This window comes from Trachinotus anak, unplaced genomic scaffold, assembly GCF_046630095.1.
Source record: "Trachinotus anak isolate AG129_WGS33_773 ecotype Australia unplaced genomic scaffold, CSIRO_AGI_Tana_v1 ptg000020l, whole genome shotgun sequence".
Classification (NCBI taxonomy): domain Eukaryota; kingdom Metazoa; phylum Chordata; class Actinopteri; order Carangiformes; family Carangidae; genus Trachinotus; species Trachinotus anak.
The window spans coordinates 1,153,065-1,169,808 of NW_027273871.1; the positions used below are offsets into that span (position 1 = coordinate 1,153,065).

At 42.8% G+C, this 16,744-nt stretch overlaps 3 protein-coding genes across 7 annotated transcripts in view; 1 reads left to right on the forward strand and 2 right to left on the reverse strand.

Annotated features, from left to right (window-relative positions):
* The first annotated feature begins 1,899 nt into the window (after window positions 1–1,899).
* smad9 (SMAD family member 9) lies at window positions 1,900–8,703 on the forward strand. Of its 2 annotated transcripts, none has more exons than XM_071505988.1 (8): window positions 1,900–2,092; window positions 4,076–4,629; window positions 5,347–5,562; window positions 5,829–6,089; window positions 6,274–6,384; window positions 6,597–6,818; window positions 7,491–7,747; window positions 8,063–8,703. In XM_071505988.1, the coding sequence occupies exons 2-8, from the start codon at window positions 4,434–4,436 to the stop codon at window positions 8,204–8,206; spliced, it is 1,407 nt and encodes a 468-aa protein (XP_071362089.1). In that variant the 5' UTR covers window positions 1,900–2,092; window positions 4,076–4,433; the 3' UTR covers window positions 8,207–8,703. The 2 variants fall into 2 exon arrangements, with proteins under 2 accessions (XP_071362089.1, XP_071362090.1); XM_071505989.1 differs by having other exon boundaries at window positions 1,902–2,092; window positions 4,478–4,629.
* An 80-nt stretch (window positions 8,704–8,783) lies between these two features.
* Window positions 8,784–11,317, reverse strand: rfxap (regulatory factor X-associated protein). Its single transcript, XM_071506000.1, has 3 exons — window positions 10,627–11,317; window positions 10,241–10,351; window positions 8,784–9,719 (listed from the first exon to the last, which is right to left on the reverse strand). The coding sequence occupies exons 1-3, from the start codon at window positions 11,047–11,049 to the stop codon at window positions 9,615–9,617; spliced, it is 639 nt and encodes a 212-aa protein (XP_071362101.1). The 5' UTR covers window positions 11,050–11,317; the 3' UTR covers window positions 8,784–9,614.
* A 1,504-nt stretch (window positions 11,318–12,821) lies between these two features.
* dclk1a (doublecortin-like kinase 1a) overlaps window positions 12,822–16,744 on the reverse strand; it is a 50,271-nt gene continuing 46,348 nt past the window's right edge. For all 4 annotated transcript variants that reach the window (XM_071505976.1, XM_071505978.1, XM_071505979.1 and 1 more), the window contains one exon: window positions 12,822–15,318. In XM_071505976.1, the coding sequence (XP_071362077.1) occupies window positions 15,031–15,318 (288 nt within the window). In that variant the 3' untranslated portion in view covers window positions 12,822–15,030. The remainder of the gene's footprint in view (window positions 15,319–16,744) is intronic.

Consider the following 16,744-nt stretch of genomic DNA (forward strand, 5'->3'; position numbering starts at 1 on the left):
TAATAATAATAAAAAGCCACATAAACCATTTATAGTGTTCATCCTTTTGCCCTTGGACCTTCTCGCTGCTTCTCTGATGGCCCCCGGAGCAGATTGTGGAAATCCCTGGCTCTTATAGACCACCATCTATTTGGGGCACACCGGGGCACTTTGTCCCGGAGGTGCATGTTGATGATCCACCAGGTGGTTGGAAAAAAAAAAAAAAATCATGAGGTTTTAGACGTGATCCCCAGAGTGGTTTCACTTCGTGTTGGGAGTATTGTTACGTTCCGCAGCAGTTGCTGTAAACTGTGAAAATGTCAAACTTGTAGACTCACTGTCGCCAGCCGGGCTTGCGTCATTAACTGGACCAGTCACGGCACTCCCAATAAAGGATCGTATCCATCCGCAATGAGAAAGACCTCTGTGTGGCTCCCAACAATAGATAATGAAGTAACATCGATTTTTTAAGAGGAAAAATGTTCTTAACGTGGGTGGGAGACGGCGGATATAGTCCCTCCTCCAGCCGACTGTCCTCTTTAACGTTGTTTAGGTTACAGGTGTAGGGCGTGTGCGTGTGCGTGTGCGCGCCTGCACATGACAAAGAATAAATAGTTATGGCAGATTTTATTAGGTCTGAGCTGATGTTATTCTATTAACTTAACATGCTATATAAGCAATTATTGATCATTATTATTATTGACCAATAATGCCTCCAGCCCCTATGAAATAAGATACACACCACTGTCAAACAGTTGCAACTTCCTGTAAAGGAAAAAGAACTAATAACTAACTATAACTACCATAAGTGACTTCCGCCATCCCCACAATGACATCCGCCCACTTATTCCCTATTATTATACCATATAAAAAAAAGTATATATAGCCTAGATATGAAAAAACAACCGAACATTAATAAAATAATAATACGAGGGAATAGGCTGAATGTCAAGGAACCCATCACATGTTATGAGTAATAACACAAACAAAACAGTGTGAGAACATTATAATACTAGGCGTACAACACTTTTAGGGAAGTAAGTCCAGCTGTTAGAATATTTGGAGAGGACGCACAGGTGAGATGGTTTTTTTTTTTAATTTTTTTATTTTTTCTTATTGGCCTCCGTGAGTCAGAGCCAACTCTGCCTGTCGTGAGGGAGTCCGGGCGAGGCTCAGGTGGCTGCCGCGGGCCGTGAATCTGAAATCCCTGAAATCCTGGGAAACTTCCAGGAGGGGGGGTGGGGTGGGGGGCGGAGGGCGGAGGGATCTCGCATGCAGGCGCTGCGGTTCCAGCCAAGCTGACGCCGCCGTGGCTGTGTGGCGCTCGGCTGGGGCTGCTGGAGGAGTGGAGGCTCCGGGCTCTTCAAACCTGCGTCAATAAACCCGAAGAGGAGCGGGGCTGCAGCGGAAGATACTGTGGCTGTACTTTCACAATAAAGGCGGGTGTCCAGTCGCGTGTAGCGGCCTAGTTGAGCGATGCCTGGGGCTGAGGCGTCAGGAATGTGCCATTGGGGAAAAAAATGGCCGTAGTTGATATAAATAATGCAATTAATTAATCAAAACAAAACAAATATAAAAAATATAGATTGTGTAAATATTCACATAGCTTAGCCTTAAGTGGTGCCTGAAGAGTAGGATAAGCAATTTAACCGAATTATTATTGAATGTGCAGAGTACTGTTCATAAATGTACCTACTTTAGAGAGAAGAGAGAACTTTTTTATAAATGACTTTTGACATTGACAACACACACACACACACTTGTGTTATTTTCTTTTCTTATATATTTTGTAGCTATCACATACCTGTCACACATGTTCCCCTCTGCTGACACCTTGCGACACCTTTTGCCGTTTGTTAACAGTGCTTTTATTTTGAAATCTGCAGCCGGGTGCAGTTTATGTTGACGTGCACTTGACACTTCAACGTCAACACACACACACACACACACACATACACACATGCTCGCAGACACAATCCGCACACACACACACACACACACACAGATAGACACACACCTTCGCTGCCTCAGTGTGTTACGGTCCGACCCACGACGCGCAGGGAAGCCTTCACACGCACAGTCTGTCTGCGGCGCACTTGTTATCACAACAGAGGTGAGAAAATAAGCTCATTTTGCAATTTCCACAAATTGAGATTTTCTTTTATATGCTGTTGTGGCTTTGTAGCCCCGTTGAATATTTAAAAGTGTAATTTTTTTTTTTTTTTCTGGTGTGTGTTGTTAAAAATCCTAAAAAATGTGCCCGCTGGCACTGTTGTGCAACTTCTTGGAGATTAAATATTCTAACACGTTGAGGTGGCTGGATTTACTAAACATGGTCTTATAGCTGAGTATAGATCAAAAATCAATAGCCTGTAGTATACTATGTGAGCACAAATCCGTGAATACTCGGAAATATAATCAAAGAGTTCTCCTGTGATTGACTGGTTGTAGTTTTCGTCTGCAGTGATGTTATCAAGCCATGACAGGAATGAACTTGGATGCCGAAGCTCCTGCTCACTTATTGTACCTTCAAGGTGTGTGTTTGGAGGTGAATTAGGGCAGAAGCCGGATTCTGTAGCGGCAAAGTGGCTCGTTGTAGTAGTAGTAAAGGAAGCTGGCGTGTTTACTTTTTTGAGAAGGGGGGTGTCCTGGTGATAAAGCATTAGGTAATTAGCCTATCTGAGCCTGCAGACTGGGTGACGCCAGGCTCCATAAAGCAGCAGCGGCGGACTGATGCCGCATTGAGCCTGTGCGCTTTTTTTTTTTTTTTTTTTTTTTTGCTGTCATTGTAAACCCCAGCTGTCTGTCTGTCTGTCTGTTTGTCTGTCTGTTTGTCTGCAGGAAACCAGTGCTGGTCACATTTCCATCAACAAGCGCAGGGCATGGTGTTAGTTAGGCTGGTTCACACTACTTATTACCTGTGTGTATTTTTGAGAGCCATCAGACTGAAAAAGCCGCAAAGTCCGAGATTTCACGCAAAACTCAAATCTGGTCGCGTTGTGTCTTTTAGAAGTTTGGATTCTGTGGTTACAAGAGCTTCCACTTTCACCTTTGTAGAGTCTTTGTCTGCCTTGATGGTTTTTTTTTTTTTGTTTGTTTGTTTGTTTTTTATCTGCATCAGGCAGAGCAGAACGAATAAACCTATCTGTCACGCAAGAATGCTTTACAATAGTACTACAAAAAAATATGTTTTTCTGCCTCATGGGTTGAATATGATACTCTGCGCTGCATGACGTCCTGCCACAGGAGATAAACCAAGGAGAACACCATAATAAACCTACCACCGAGTCTCAGACGTGCTGTGTTTACTGTATGAATATTTGAAAAAAAGTTGATTTCTCTGTCAGATTGTGCTGCTGGAGTGGTCTTCACTAAGAAGACTCCCAATGTTAATATAGTGGAATAGAGTGAATATTTAGGTACCTGTATTCTTCTGTATCTTGTGATTTCCAATAGTTTTTCAATTGGCAGAAAGACAAACACAAAAACAGGGAGCTTTCTCGGTCTGCCTCCCTCTCTCTCTCTCTCTCTCTCTCCCTCTCTCTCTCTCTGTCTCTCTCCCTCTCCCCCTCCTGTCCTGTGATGTGTTCTGGCCAGACAGTATGGCTCCTGGGCGTCAGTGGCATGATCATAGAAACAGAGGCCAGAAAGGACATTCCTCATTGTTGGTGAAATCTAGAAATGAGCTTGGCCATCTTGCCCTGCTCTTTCTCATTCGGTTTTGGTACGTGTTTCATTTTGTCCATAGAGAGTAATAATAACCTTGTTGTTGTTCAGCATGTGGGAGATCAGTTTGATGCAGGCATGCTCCCCGTAACAGAGCCCTGCTGATACCGCCTCCTTATCGTAGCAATCCTTCTCTGATGCCTGGATCGTTGAATAGGAGTAGATTTTGGTAATGTGGTGCTCAGTCTTTGGTTTCACTCTGGCTATTGTCATCACTCCAGACCAGCTTATCACCTTAATTACTCTGGCTTCACTCCCCTACAATTAAATCCCAAGGTCTCCTTTCTACCCAACCTCTGAACTTTTCACCAACTTCACATCTTTTTGAGCTAAATTAGCAGTTAATACTATCTCTCACTTCTCTTGCCAGGTGATTGAAACTTGACCTGGATTTCTGGCTATGTGAGGAGTAAGCTTTCCTACAGTAGGCTTCGAAGCCAGAGCTGCCGGGTCCCTTCTGTGCCAACCCAAAGAGGAGATTCAGGGTTTGTGCTGCACTGGCGGGAGTCCAACTCCTCCTCCAGCACTGCTCGGAAGTAACAGCGGAATACAAAAAAAAAAAAAAAAGCAGCCTCTGTTTACACAGACTCATCACGCTACCTCTTTAATCCTTACCTCTGTTTCTTCTCGGTCCTGGCTACTCATTTCGCCTCCTCACCCCTGTCCACAAAGGGAACATTAGACATCACCCATCAGCTCATTTCGTCCCCCCGTTTATTCATCTCATAATGAACTCCTCCGCCTCCATTACATCCCTGTTCTCCTTCACCAGCCCAGCGGTGAAACGCCTGCTCGGCTGGAAACAAGGGGATGAGGAGGAGAAGTGGGCAGAAAAGGCTGTGGACTCTCTAGTTAAGAAACTAAAGAAGAAGAAGGGGGCGATGGAGGAGTTGGAGAGGGCCCTCAGCTGCCCTGGGCAGCCCAGTAAGTATCAGTCGAGCGCAGTGGTTTCCAGTCTGGAGGTCAAAACCCATGCAGTGAGGGTCACACCATAAACCTGAGGGGCCTTGAGATGATTTACAGGATGGGAAATTTTTTTTTACTTTAATATTTACTTGTTTCCTCTGAGAAACTTGATACTTGATACCAATAAAAATGATCGAATAATTTGAGACTCTTCCATTGACCCACAACTAATTGAAATATTATATAACATGCGAAGGGGGGGGGGGGGGGGGGGGGGGGGGGGGGGGGTGAAAGTAATGCTTTATTTTATGGCTTATAGGGTAAACAGGTTGGGAGCCGCTGGTCTAGTCAGTAAAGGGCAGTGTGAGCTCACAGGTTTGATTGTAACAGATGCCTTTTGTCAATGTGTTCTTGCACAAGACCTGGAAACCTGCCCTACTACTGTCTTGAAGAGCTCTTAGAAAATGTGTATTATTAAAAGTCTAAAATGTGATATTATCCAGGTCTCATTATGTTGAAAAAATGACCAAAAAAAAAGAATCTTACCTAGAGTCACGCAATTGGCTGAACAAACGAAAGTGACAAAGACAAAGTGCTGAGTGCAAGTTTCTGTCTAATCACCAGGGTAACTAATGTGTCTCGTCATCATCATGGCTTCAAACAACAGAAGTTTAAAACACTCAACACAATTTGCCCATTTCAACAAGCTCTGTCGATTTCATGTTACTCCTTCAGGCAAGTGTGTGACGATTCCACGCTCGCTGGACGGGAGGTTGCAGGTGTCCCACAGGAAGGGCCTGCCCCACGTCATCTACTGCAGGGTGTGGCGCTGGCCTGACCTGCAGTCCCACCACGAGCTGAAAGCCCTGGAGTGCTGCGAGTTCCCCTTCGGCTCCAAGCAGAAGGACATCTGCGTCAACCCCTACCATTACAGGCGCGTGGAGACTCCAGGTACACACATTTAGCAGAGAATATCTTCTAAATTAGCTTCACAAAATAATGTCATTGTTGAGTTTGAGTGTTGTGACTGTAAAGCTTTTATGGGTTCCCAAATAGAAGCAGGAAATCTGATCGAAAACAGTGTTCCCAAGCCAAAAGGATTTGCAGTAATATAATCTTTTATAACAGCATCTGGCTCCTGCTCTGTCTCTCTTTGTCGTCTTTGTTCACTCCCTCCCTCCCTACCTTCCTCCTTCCTTTCTCCCGTCTCCTCTCAGTGCTGCCGCCAGTCCTGGTTCCACGCCACAGCGAGTTCAACCCTCAACACAGTTTACTGGCAAAGTTCAGGAACGCCTCTCTGCACAACGAGCCCCTGATGCCCCAGAACGCCACTTACCCGGACTCCTTCCCTCCGCTGCCCTGCTCCTCCTTCTCCTCCTCCTCCCCGTCTTCCTCCCTCGCCCAGTCTCCCACCTCACAGAGTTACCCCAACTCCCCCAACAGCTCTGCAGAGCCCGGCAGCCCGTATCACATCACAGGTAGGACTCAGAACGAGCAAGCTGACACTTTAAGCGCTACTGTCTGCGTGGAATATTCAAACATCTGTCACGCAAGCAGGCCGCAGCTTTAGCGTTGCTGTAGCAGATTCAGTCTATGATGAGAGTGCATCAGTTGGTTTTCCCCATTTATCCTCTTACTGTGATTTGTGACTTGCTTCTGCAGCTGAGACTCCCCCACCTCCGTACAGCATGATGGAGACCAGCCCTCAAGAGGACGTGAAGCCCAGCAACTCCACAGGAACCACTAAACTTACATTTTCCGCTCCACACACAGGTAACTTCAGTTCAAGCAAGAAATGCGAGCGATATTAATATTTATGCATATAAAGCAATAAGCAATATATACCATGAGATATCTCCGGTTGCATGAGGCACTGCAGATCATGTTGCAAATCAATGGGCGGGATGGTTCGTGATATACCACAGGATGGAATATTTTCTCCATGTTACCCTTCACGATCAAACCTTCCTCGTCTTCCTGTTTAGATTTACGGCCCGTGTGCTACGAGGAACCAGAGTACTGGTGTTCAATAGCTTACTACGAGCTCAACAACCGGGTGGGGGAGACTTTCCACGCATCATCCCGCAGCGTGTTGGTGGACGGCTTCACAGACCCCTCCAACAACAAGAACCGCTTCTGCCTCGGCCTGCTGTCCAACGTCAACCGCAACTCCACCATCGAACACACGCGCAGGCACATAGGCAAAGGTAGGCTGGACGACTCATGCAGGTAATTCACATCAGAACACGCTCTGCTTTTTTTTTTTTTTTTGCGTGATTTCTTAATGCGTTTCTTTTTTTTTTTTTTTTTACCCAACGAACATTAGGTCAGAGCAAGAACTGAAGGGAAGCAAATTGAATTGAAGCAAAAATGAATCAGCACACTCTTTATAGTTGTCTCTTTTTTTTTTTTAAACAAAAACGTGGCTCTGCTTGTCTCCTTGTGCTGAATCCTTTAGGCCAAATATTGCTTCTTTTTTTTTCTCATGGTAAAAGGGTTAAGAAAGCTTTCCTTTGTTGGATGGACATCAAGAGTCTGTGGGTTACAATAAACTGTGCACTGAGAGGATGTGTGTGGTTTTGAATGATAGGGATGACACAAAGGGTTGAGGATAGTTCATCCGCAGTTCAGACACACTGACACTACTCATACATTCGTCATTTACAAGCAGAGATGCCCTAGTGGTTTTTCTCCGGCACATTATCCAATAAAGTGACTGAATGTGCGTATTTCTCATTATGTGTTTGCTGTACAACTTTTGTTTTTTGTTGTTTTAAGTGTTGCATTCGCATCACAGTTAAAAGACAAGGGTTTTCTGCAAACCTCCAGACATTCAAGTTCATTGAAGACTATTCGATTTTCTCCTCCGCTCTCCTCAGGGTTACACCTGTACTATGTAGGTGGCGAGGTGTACGCAGAGTGTCTGAGTGACAGCAGCATCTTCGTCCAGAGCCGCAACTGTAATTTCCAGCACGGCTTCCACGCCACCACCGTGTGTAAGATCCCCAGCGGCTGCAGCCTCAAGATCTTTAACAACCAGCTGTTCGCTCAGCTCCTCGCCCAGTCTGTCAACCACGGCTTCGAGGTCGTCTACGAGCTCACGAAGATGTGCACCATCCGAATGAGCTTCGTCAAGGTACTGAGCTTTAAACATTAAGATGCATTACAGATACTAATATGTAGTTGGTGATCATCCTTTTGCCCACGTTTCTACTTGAAAACCAATGTGGTTTAATAATAAGGGTTGGATATCCACTCCAGCATTCTCAGTGTAACTGTATATGCTGTTATTTTGATCTTCTAGTGCTGGGATCTGCTTGTCAGATCTGCTTGTCAGATCCCATGGTAAACAACCAGGGATTACACTTGTCCACACGGCACCCATTAATTTTAATAGTTAACCGAACTGTCATCTTGCATATTGAGACTTATGGCCGTGTCCTCTGCCCAGGGCTGGGGTGCTGAATACCACCGTCAGGATGTGACCAGCACCCCCTGCTGGATCGAGGTACATCTGCACGGGCCCCTGCAGTGGCTGGACAAGGTCCTCACACAGATGGGCTCCCCGCACAACCCCATTTCTTCAGTGTCATAACGTGAACACCCACACACACTTTTTTGTCTTTTTTAAGTGTGTGCCCGTGGTCCTTCACACAGGTAGTCGTAGATTCTGTATGCTCGTCTGTGTCCAGGTTTTCTGTCCTACGGTCCCTCTCATGACATCTCACACAAAATTACAAAACTATCTGTTACGGCTTTGTCACACCATGCAGCAAAACTGAAAGATATGTATAACTGAATTTCATTTAGCTAATTTACATCTCATGTAGTTAAATGATCACGTGTTCTTTAATTTCAGTATGATAAAGTATTTATCTTCTTTCTCACTCTCTTTCCATTGGGACATGTTAACTGCACTCCAAGGCAAAGAAAAAAAATGGGATACATTTGTAGGTACTCAGACTTGTGTTATTATGTGTTATGAATGTTATTATGGTAGTATGTATTGTACTTCCAAGTGTTGACTAATGTTTGACTTCATGTACCAGTTGCTTTTTTTTTCTCGTTCCATTAAAGTTGTTTTTTCTTTAAGTATCTTTTTTTTTTCCTTAAGATTTAAATTGATACGTCCATTTTTCTCATGTGAAAGAACAAAGCATCACATTGCAACATAAAGTGAAACATTTCTCAATGTTTGCGTCATAATTTTAGTCTCATCTTCACAGCAGGGGTATATACACTTCATCAGGTACACATCATCTCCCTGCCTCTTTTCAACACAGAGACAAAAGCGCCAACATCCCACCAAACGTCATGTGTTCCTTTTTGTGTACAGTTACAATGCACTGTCAGTGCAACAGTTTCACATTAACATGATTATAAAACGTTGCGTTGGAGACACGCCCTGAAAGCCCCGACTTGAAAGGAGGCTACAGACATGCATTACACAAACTGATTGTCACATGTAACAACAACTCATGTTCAAAGGAAAACATTAAAAGCACAGTGAAAGTAATTCTTTGAAGAAAACTACCTGAAACGTTTCACACAAATAACACTAAAACAAGAAACAAACAGCAATTTATAAGCAATGGAAAAGACGAGAGGATCAAATTGAGCTCATGGTTATTTTTGGCAAGAACTGGATCTTCAACATCTGAACAACTTTGACTGGACAATTAATTCAGTGCCTTCATTATTATTGCCAGATGAGAAAAGATAACTATCAGAACGAGTGGGATTTCATGGTGTAACCACAACGTAAATTAACGATAACAAATGTGAAGAAGGTTTTGTATTTAGGAAATTATATTTCCTAAACAATCACGTCAGTCTGACTCTAGGATCTAGTTCAGTCCACCTGTCTCACCACACCTTCAGCCTGTCTGGCTGTCTGGCTGGAGAAATTCACGCTAACAGTGCATGGTTACTACATTTATGCATCAAGTGCCAGTGCTCGCTATACATTACATATAGTAAGATAGAACACTGAGCGGCCGGTGTCAGCAACCCTGGAACTGCTGCTGTGATTGGCTGCGGCTCTGTGTGGCCAGGAGCTGCTGCTGCTGCTGGAGGAAGCTGATCACCTCTGGACTCCTAAGCAGTGACTGAAGGACACACACACACACACACACACATTCAAATTTCAGTGCAAAATGCAAGAACAAATATTTCTGCAGATCTAAAGATTTCTTGTCTTTTTCTACCTTTGTAGGAAAGCGAAAGCCTTGTTCTCTACATATTGAAAACAGACGCCTCCCAGTGTGGGTGGAAGGACACAAGACACATAACAACAACAAGGTTCACATACAAGAGAAAAAGACAGATACAACAGAGAGAATAAGGGCAGTCATATACACATGGGTGACATATTAAAGGAGAAACCTGAATCAATGAGAGGAGGAAAAAGAATTTTTAAGAAATGCAAATGCTTTCTTAAAAATAGGGGGCATTTTCCTGCCATGAGTGGGTCCACTTGTCTAAAGGAGGGGTCACTGAGTAAATAGATGAGTGTGAAAATGATTTGAACCATACAGAAAGCAACACAAACTGTTCTGGAGACACTTTTTTGCAGCTTTTTCCTTTAACTTGTGTAAATCACCAGTCAATCTGAGCAGCTGTTTCTTACCAGTCTCTTCTGGTTGAGGACCTGCTCTATCAGGGAGGGTCTGGCTGGCCGGTCTCCCATGGCACCAAGACGCTGTTTGTTTACAGACACAGGCCGCTCTTCTGAGTTTTCCTGATTACCACAAAAGGAAGACATAAACACGCAATTAACTCACTGGGGGAGTGTTTTTCTAAACTGTGACTGAGTCTGGAAAAGCAGAGCCTGGGAATCACAGGAGCCAATGAGATTCTGAGGTTACACCTCCTGAATCCCTTTCTGCTCCAGTCATCTGTGATGGGCTGAATTAAAAGTCTACTCAGGTTTTTATATAGGATGTCTCCACCACGTCATGATGGGTTCAAATCAAAGCCTCTAGCTATTAAAGTATCTATGAAGCTTAACCTTACGTCGAGTTTCCCACTGGACATGGCCTGATCACTCTTCTTCTTCTTGTACTTGTCTTTGTACATCTTGTTGCGGTGTTTTTTGCACATCCACGGTTTCCTCTGCTTGGCCACCTGCGTTGTGGTCTCCGTGCAGCCCTCGTAAGTGCACTGTTTGGGAGCATTGTCGCCCTCCGAGGTCTCCTCGTCGTTGAGCTCCTCCGGGCTAGCGGCGCTGTCTCTGGGATCCGAAGTGTCCAGGACGTCGCTCTCCTCGTCCGGGTCGTCCGCGTCGTAGGAGGAGACGTTGTTCTCCGGGTCGTGCGGCGTTATCACATTTCTGCTGTCGACTACTCCGCTCTTGCTCACATAATACCGCTGCCCGTCTTTCGTGAGCAGGAGAGTGGAGTCTTTGTTTGCCGATGCTGAAGTGTCATCTTCGCTCATGACTGCGGTGTGCGAAAACAGCGCCAGCAGCTGTAGCAAGCTAGCTAGTTAGCTAACCACCATCCCTTAGCTGATACAGCGCTTCTTTGACATATCGCCCACGTTTCTACAACAGTAGGCGTTTAGCTGCTCTGTGAAGGCGGTATGTCATAAACACACTGCGATATGAGGAATAAATTTAATGATTTTACACGCCTGTCGTCCCCAGGTTACTGCTATCGCTGTATTTAAAATAGCACGGATTTTCTTCTTCGCTGCTTTTTCTTCTTCGCGTCATGATAGGCTGACCCCTGGTGGTCAAACTTACACACGCATGCCCAGTACGCCGGTGGGAGAAGTGGGCGACGAGATATTTTTATTATAAAAGTATTCCATCACAAGTAAAAGCGCACAGTTTAAGACCAGCATTTGTAATTCAACTTCAGTCAAAGTACAGAAGTGTTAGCAACAAATTCAAAAAGTACTCACAGGTGACATAGTGTTATGTCTTGGGATTATTATTATTACTTATACACTGAAATGGATTTTAATGTTCTTCTAAAGTTTTAACTATGACTTAGTTAAATCTATAATGTTTAATCTTTGATAACAAATATTTTTAATGAGCTGGTTATATGTTTTGTATGCAAAATCATACAAAAAATTGGCAAATAAATGTAGTGTTACAGGCAAAAGCACAATATTTCCCTCTGAAATGCAGTGGAATAGGAGTATAAATGAGCCTAGTTTACAGTGGATGTACTCAAGTAAAGTACAAGTACCCCTGTATTTAAGTACAATACTCAAATAAATGTAATTGCTTACATTTCACCACTGCTAACAAAATATACAACTGGCACCCTGAAAAGAGAAATTATGCATGAATCATTATATCGATGGGTTTTAATTAGCCTTATTATAATGAACATAATCAATTCCAAGCTCTGCTGTTATTCAGGCAGTAGTCACCACTGAAAGGAGGACACTAAAGTGGCTGAATGCGTTTTCAAAAGTTTAACATTTTGACAAAGCTGAAAGTTTTAAAAGGTGAGTGGTTTTTTTCTACAGGCAGAGATACTTTACAGTCGCCTCCACTTGGCCTGGTGTTCCTGCAGGTAAGAATAGAAATGAACTGTCAAGTTCTGGGAATGTGTCTTGCAAGATTACAGTGGAAGGCGCAGGCACAGCTGTCCGAAGCTTCAGCTGGTCACACAGTGATGAGTTCCTTGTGTTCTGTTTTTTCATTAAACTTTCAAACTCTCCCCCGTGTGATCTCACAGGGGACAAAAATATTTTTATTATCTATTGTTGTTTCATCAAATATTACCTGCCCACTGGAAAATGTTGTGCTTGAAGCTGCCTTAACCTTACTGTACATCTGTTAAGATTTTTTCAGTTCAAACACTGGGAAAGCCAAAAACAAATTTCCATGACTAATCATCCCACCTGTATGCTGAGCGCCTGCCATGTCAAGTACAGAACATTTTGGATCCCACGTCTTTGGCCTAACTGTTGTAGGGTTTATAAAAATATATCAAGTACCCCTCAAGTGCCACCCCCGCAGATAACAGTTAACAATAGCCACAAAAAAAGCCTCAGTTCAGTGGATGATGCACTTGTGTTTGATAGGACAAATTTACAATGAAATAAATCTGTATGCAGCAGAGACTCTGGGCTTGTGAACTGCACATCTGGCCAGTAATCCACTCATACAAGAGCACTGCAAAGCTGCTGAAATCCGCAGACTTCCACCAACTTAAATCAGGTTAAAGCTCTACAAAAGACACCGACAATTTGATTTTGAAACATATTTTTATTATTACTATTATTATTGATAGACCATTGTTGAACAGAGGTACAGGTATTGGTATTGCAACAGATTGTAATACAGTGGTGCAGCTGTGAGAGCACTTTGGTTAACCACATGTGCCCATGTGCTGGAGAATGCGTATTTCAACAGCACAACAAATTCATACCGATTTGGTCAATACGGCGGCACATTACTGTATATGTGTGAAGATGGGAATAAATACAGAAACTTACAGACATGTGTGACGACTGCAGGGAGATCATCTGCACAATTTTTTTTTTTTAAACTGTAATCGCTTTGCGTTTCTCTCACATCAGTTGCTGGAAATCTCTTTACTGGTTGTTTTTGCAGAGGAAGTGACATCATTCCCAGTTTCTGACAGGAAGCAAAGACGGTGGTCTCGTTTCCTTCTTGCCTGTGCAAAGTCATCTAAGTATCCCAACATCAGGTCTTCTTCATATCAGCTGTAGTGTTTCACTTCAACATGATGATCTCCTCTACTTTTTTTTTCTTTGCAGACATGTATGATTGATTGATTGATTTTTTTTTTTTTTTTTTTTTTACAGTTCTCGTAGACTTACTACTGGTAAAGAAATATACTGTATTGTGAACTATCAAAATAAATAAAATTATGTTATTTACATAACATATAAACAATACTTCATCACTAAACTGTTTTTTTTAATATAAGAATAGGCTACTGTATGTCTGTCATGCTTTCATCTGAATAAATGAAGCCATGAATGAGGTTGTACAGAGCTGAAATAAATCCTTTTAACTATACTGCTGCTGGTTCTCCGGCATCCGTACTGACTTTCTCCCAGACCTGTTTGACTGCACCTAAACTGCAGTACTTTGTGCAAATAGGCAGTCCTCATAAACTGTTAAATGTATACATTAACCACCTAAAATATTTCCCCAGACCCATACAAGTGGTACAACAATTACACTTTTTTTTTTTTTTTTTTACTGCTGGAATATGTGGATGAAATATGCCTTTAGTGTTGGGGGAAAAAAATGTAAACAAGGCTTTAAATGCGTACATGAGCAAATCAGATAAATACGACATATGAAAATGTGTGGATTGAGGAAAAAAATTAGTTCAAATGTTAAGTTTGCTACACGAGCACCCGAATGCTGCTGAATTTTGTGTGTGAAGATGCGACGGATGAAGCAGTCAACAGAATTACAAGGAGCAATCCACTGCACCATTGTCTTGATAGCGGTCCGTGTAAAATGTAAACTGTAATACTGCAATCCAACATCACAGGAAGGCAACGCCAATACTGTTAAGCACAGAATTATAGCACAAGTGCTGTCTTTGATCTGTTTCTGTCGTTTATGTTTTTCCAGTGAAGACTGTTTTTTTTTTTTTGTAACACATTTTTGTAAGAAAAAGTCCTTTCTCTATGCACTTCACCTCTCGTTTTCCAACATGACACTGTTCATAGAGTCTACGGTCGCCTACTTACACGATATCTGAGCTCTACTTCTACACGCTTTTCCATTATTTTCATTCCAACAAGCTCTTAGGACAAGTCAACAAAAAAACTCATCCGTTATGAAAAAAGAGAAATACATATCAAAAAATGCAGTGAGTAAAGAATGGGTAAATAAGGTTCAATAAAACATGAACATTGGTCCATATTCTCATATTGCCTTGAAGAGCTGCTCCACCATAAGGAAGTTTCCATGTTGAGCCCGGATCATCACTGAAGGGTGACCAATACGCTGTCGCCCTTTCTCGCTCCTTGAGCCCTGTAACATGTGCTCAGATGAGAGAACGTTAAAAAATAAAGAAACAAAAGTCTTTCACCTCGTTCTGCCTTTTCCCCTCTTCCTCATGATCCCCGCTTTTTGTCGCCTCTTTAGTCTTTCTCTGCCTTCTCTTTTTTTCCACTGTCTACCCTTTGATCGATCTCTCCTCCAGCTTTTGGAAAGATGGATTCAGGGAAGATAAAAGTTTGCTCCAATTTTTTTTTTTTTTGTTTGTTTTGTTTGTTTTCCCTCCACAGTTTTCCCCTTGTCACCCCCAGCCTTAGATGAGAGAGTGTGGGGAAGCTGATGTCTCCTCTTCCTCCTCCTCCATATATAGAGGGAGGAGCTGGATGAGGATTTTCATCTCCTCGCTTCCTCCTCTTCCTCCTCTGCAAACCTTATCCTCCTTCTCCTCCCTCCCCTCCGCCTCCTCTCTAGAAGGGCGAGTTGGGGGAGCAGATGGTGCTGGCTGAGCTGATGGAGATGTCATCAGAGTCAGATGGGAGGCTGAGGTTCGGGGACGGGTCAGAGCAAGTGTCAGGGGTCAGAGAGGGAGGGGCCATGGGCAGGCCAGGGAGGCAACTGGGAGGCTCCGCCCGTGGTGGTTTTGTTGTTGATGTTGTTACTGTTGTCGCCGTCAGCATCATCTGCAAAGGAAGTGGCTTCACATCCGGGTGGCGTCCTCGTCTGAGAACCTGCCCCTCCTTATCAAGAGGGGTGGCCTGAATGAGGGAGGGACAGGAGAACACCGTGATTAGATCCTGTGATGTAGCACAGTGGATGATCCAGTATGGAGGACCAGGAGAGCCTCGCGGGGGTTCATTGAGTTATTATCTGCTATTAAATCGGACAGTTAGAAGAGGGATTAACAAAAGCAAAAAAGACTAAATTAATAAAAGGCTTTATAAAGCCGCCAATGAAAAGATCAATAAGATTATATTTTTGCTGACATGAAAAATTGAATAGTTTAATGAAATAAATCATTCTGATTTCTAATTCAAAAGATGAAATAACATCTTTTTCAACATTCTTTTTTCTCAGAAATGAAAAGTTAAACTCCTTAAAGAATAAAAAAACACATGATTACTCAGTTTAATACAGCATCTAGTCTGACCAGTTAATAGCACCAAGTCCAAGGGGCTGTTCTACTGTCCAGCAAAAAATAGCATTTTACCTCCACTCGACATATTAGGGGGTGGCTCACGATGCCTTAAAGCCAAACCAGAAATTAAGGCTACAGATGAAAGATTGTGCCTCTGTCTTTTAGCCAAAATGAGGCCCCTGGGGCTCCACTACAATGACAATAGAGTCTGCACCAGAAAACTAAATGGAAAACTAATGGGCATATCAAAGAAAAAAAAAAACAACTATTATAATCCATTGTAATTTCCATTTCCATTCCATAAAAACTGTTAAATTCATTTGTGAATGAATTACAAATTGATTTTAGTACTGATTAATCTATTTAATGGTATTAATTGCTTAACTGTGTTATCTATAATCTCTTTTTAATGTTAAACAAATACATTCAATTGTTGCGTGCATTCATTTGTTATTTATGCTTTCAAGTCTGTTATTAATTCCTCTTATCAAAGTCCAGTTATTGTAAATTTCAACCAATCAATTGCTTTGTAACTCTAAACCGTTATAACCACGAATCCCTAGGTCCTCCATAAATCAGTGGATAAAGTCACACAGTGGGGGGGGGGAATGGGAGCTGAATAGCAATTCATGTTGTTAGCTGAGGCAGCCAGGTGGGAAGCATCACATCAAGCAAAATAAAAAAAAAAATCACTGAAATTCGTTGAGACAAGCAAAGGCACAGGGTTATTTCTTTGGAAAGGCAGCATTCACAAAGAAATAGCGTAAACAAAAAGGCAACAAAGACAACATCAGTCTGTTTACTTTGTTATCAGAGAAATATATTTCTATTTATAGCACACGTCCAGCAGAGAGACATTTAGAGGAACATTCACAGGGTTATTCACAGAAATCCAGGAAACACTCATATACAGCAGACGACAAGGCTTGAGCGAAAGACAGACAACAACGATGTAGGTGCTGTATGAAATCTGCTTCACAGCAAGCGAGGGATGAAAGGAGGGGAGGCAAAAGGCCGAGCACAGAGAGCACAAGGCAGGGACAACA

Excerpts from the sequence above, each read along its gene's own strand:
- smad9 (XM_071505988.1), top strand. The coding sequence starts at position 4,434 with ATGAACTCCTCCGCCTCCATTACATCCCTGTTCTCCTTCACCAGCCCA. Across the intron at positions 6,819-7,490 it reads GCGCAGGCACATAGGCAAAG|GGTTACACCTGTACTATGTA; the intron begins GTAGGCTGGACG and ends CGCTCTCCTCAG. Across the intron at positions 7,748-8,062 it reads TCCGAATGAGCTTCGTCAAG|GGCTGGGGTGCTGAATACCA; the intron begins GTACTGAGCTTT and ends TCCTCTGCCCAG.
- rfxap (XM_071506000.1), bottom strand. The coding sequence starts at position 11,049 with ATGAGCGAAGATGACACTTCAGCATCGGCAAACAAAGACTCCACTCTC. Across the intron at positions 10,352-10,626 it reads TGTCCAGTGGGAAACTCGAC|GAAAACTCAGAAGAGCGGCC; the intron begins GTAAGGTTAAGC and ends TGTGGTAATCAG. Across the intron at positions 9,720-10,240 it reads TCCTCAACCAGAAGAGACTG|TCACTGCTTAGGAGTCCAGA; the intron begins GTAAGAAACAGC and ends TGTGTCCTTCAG.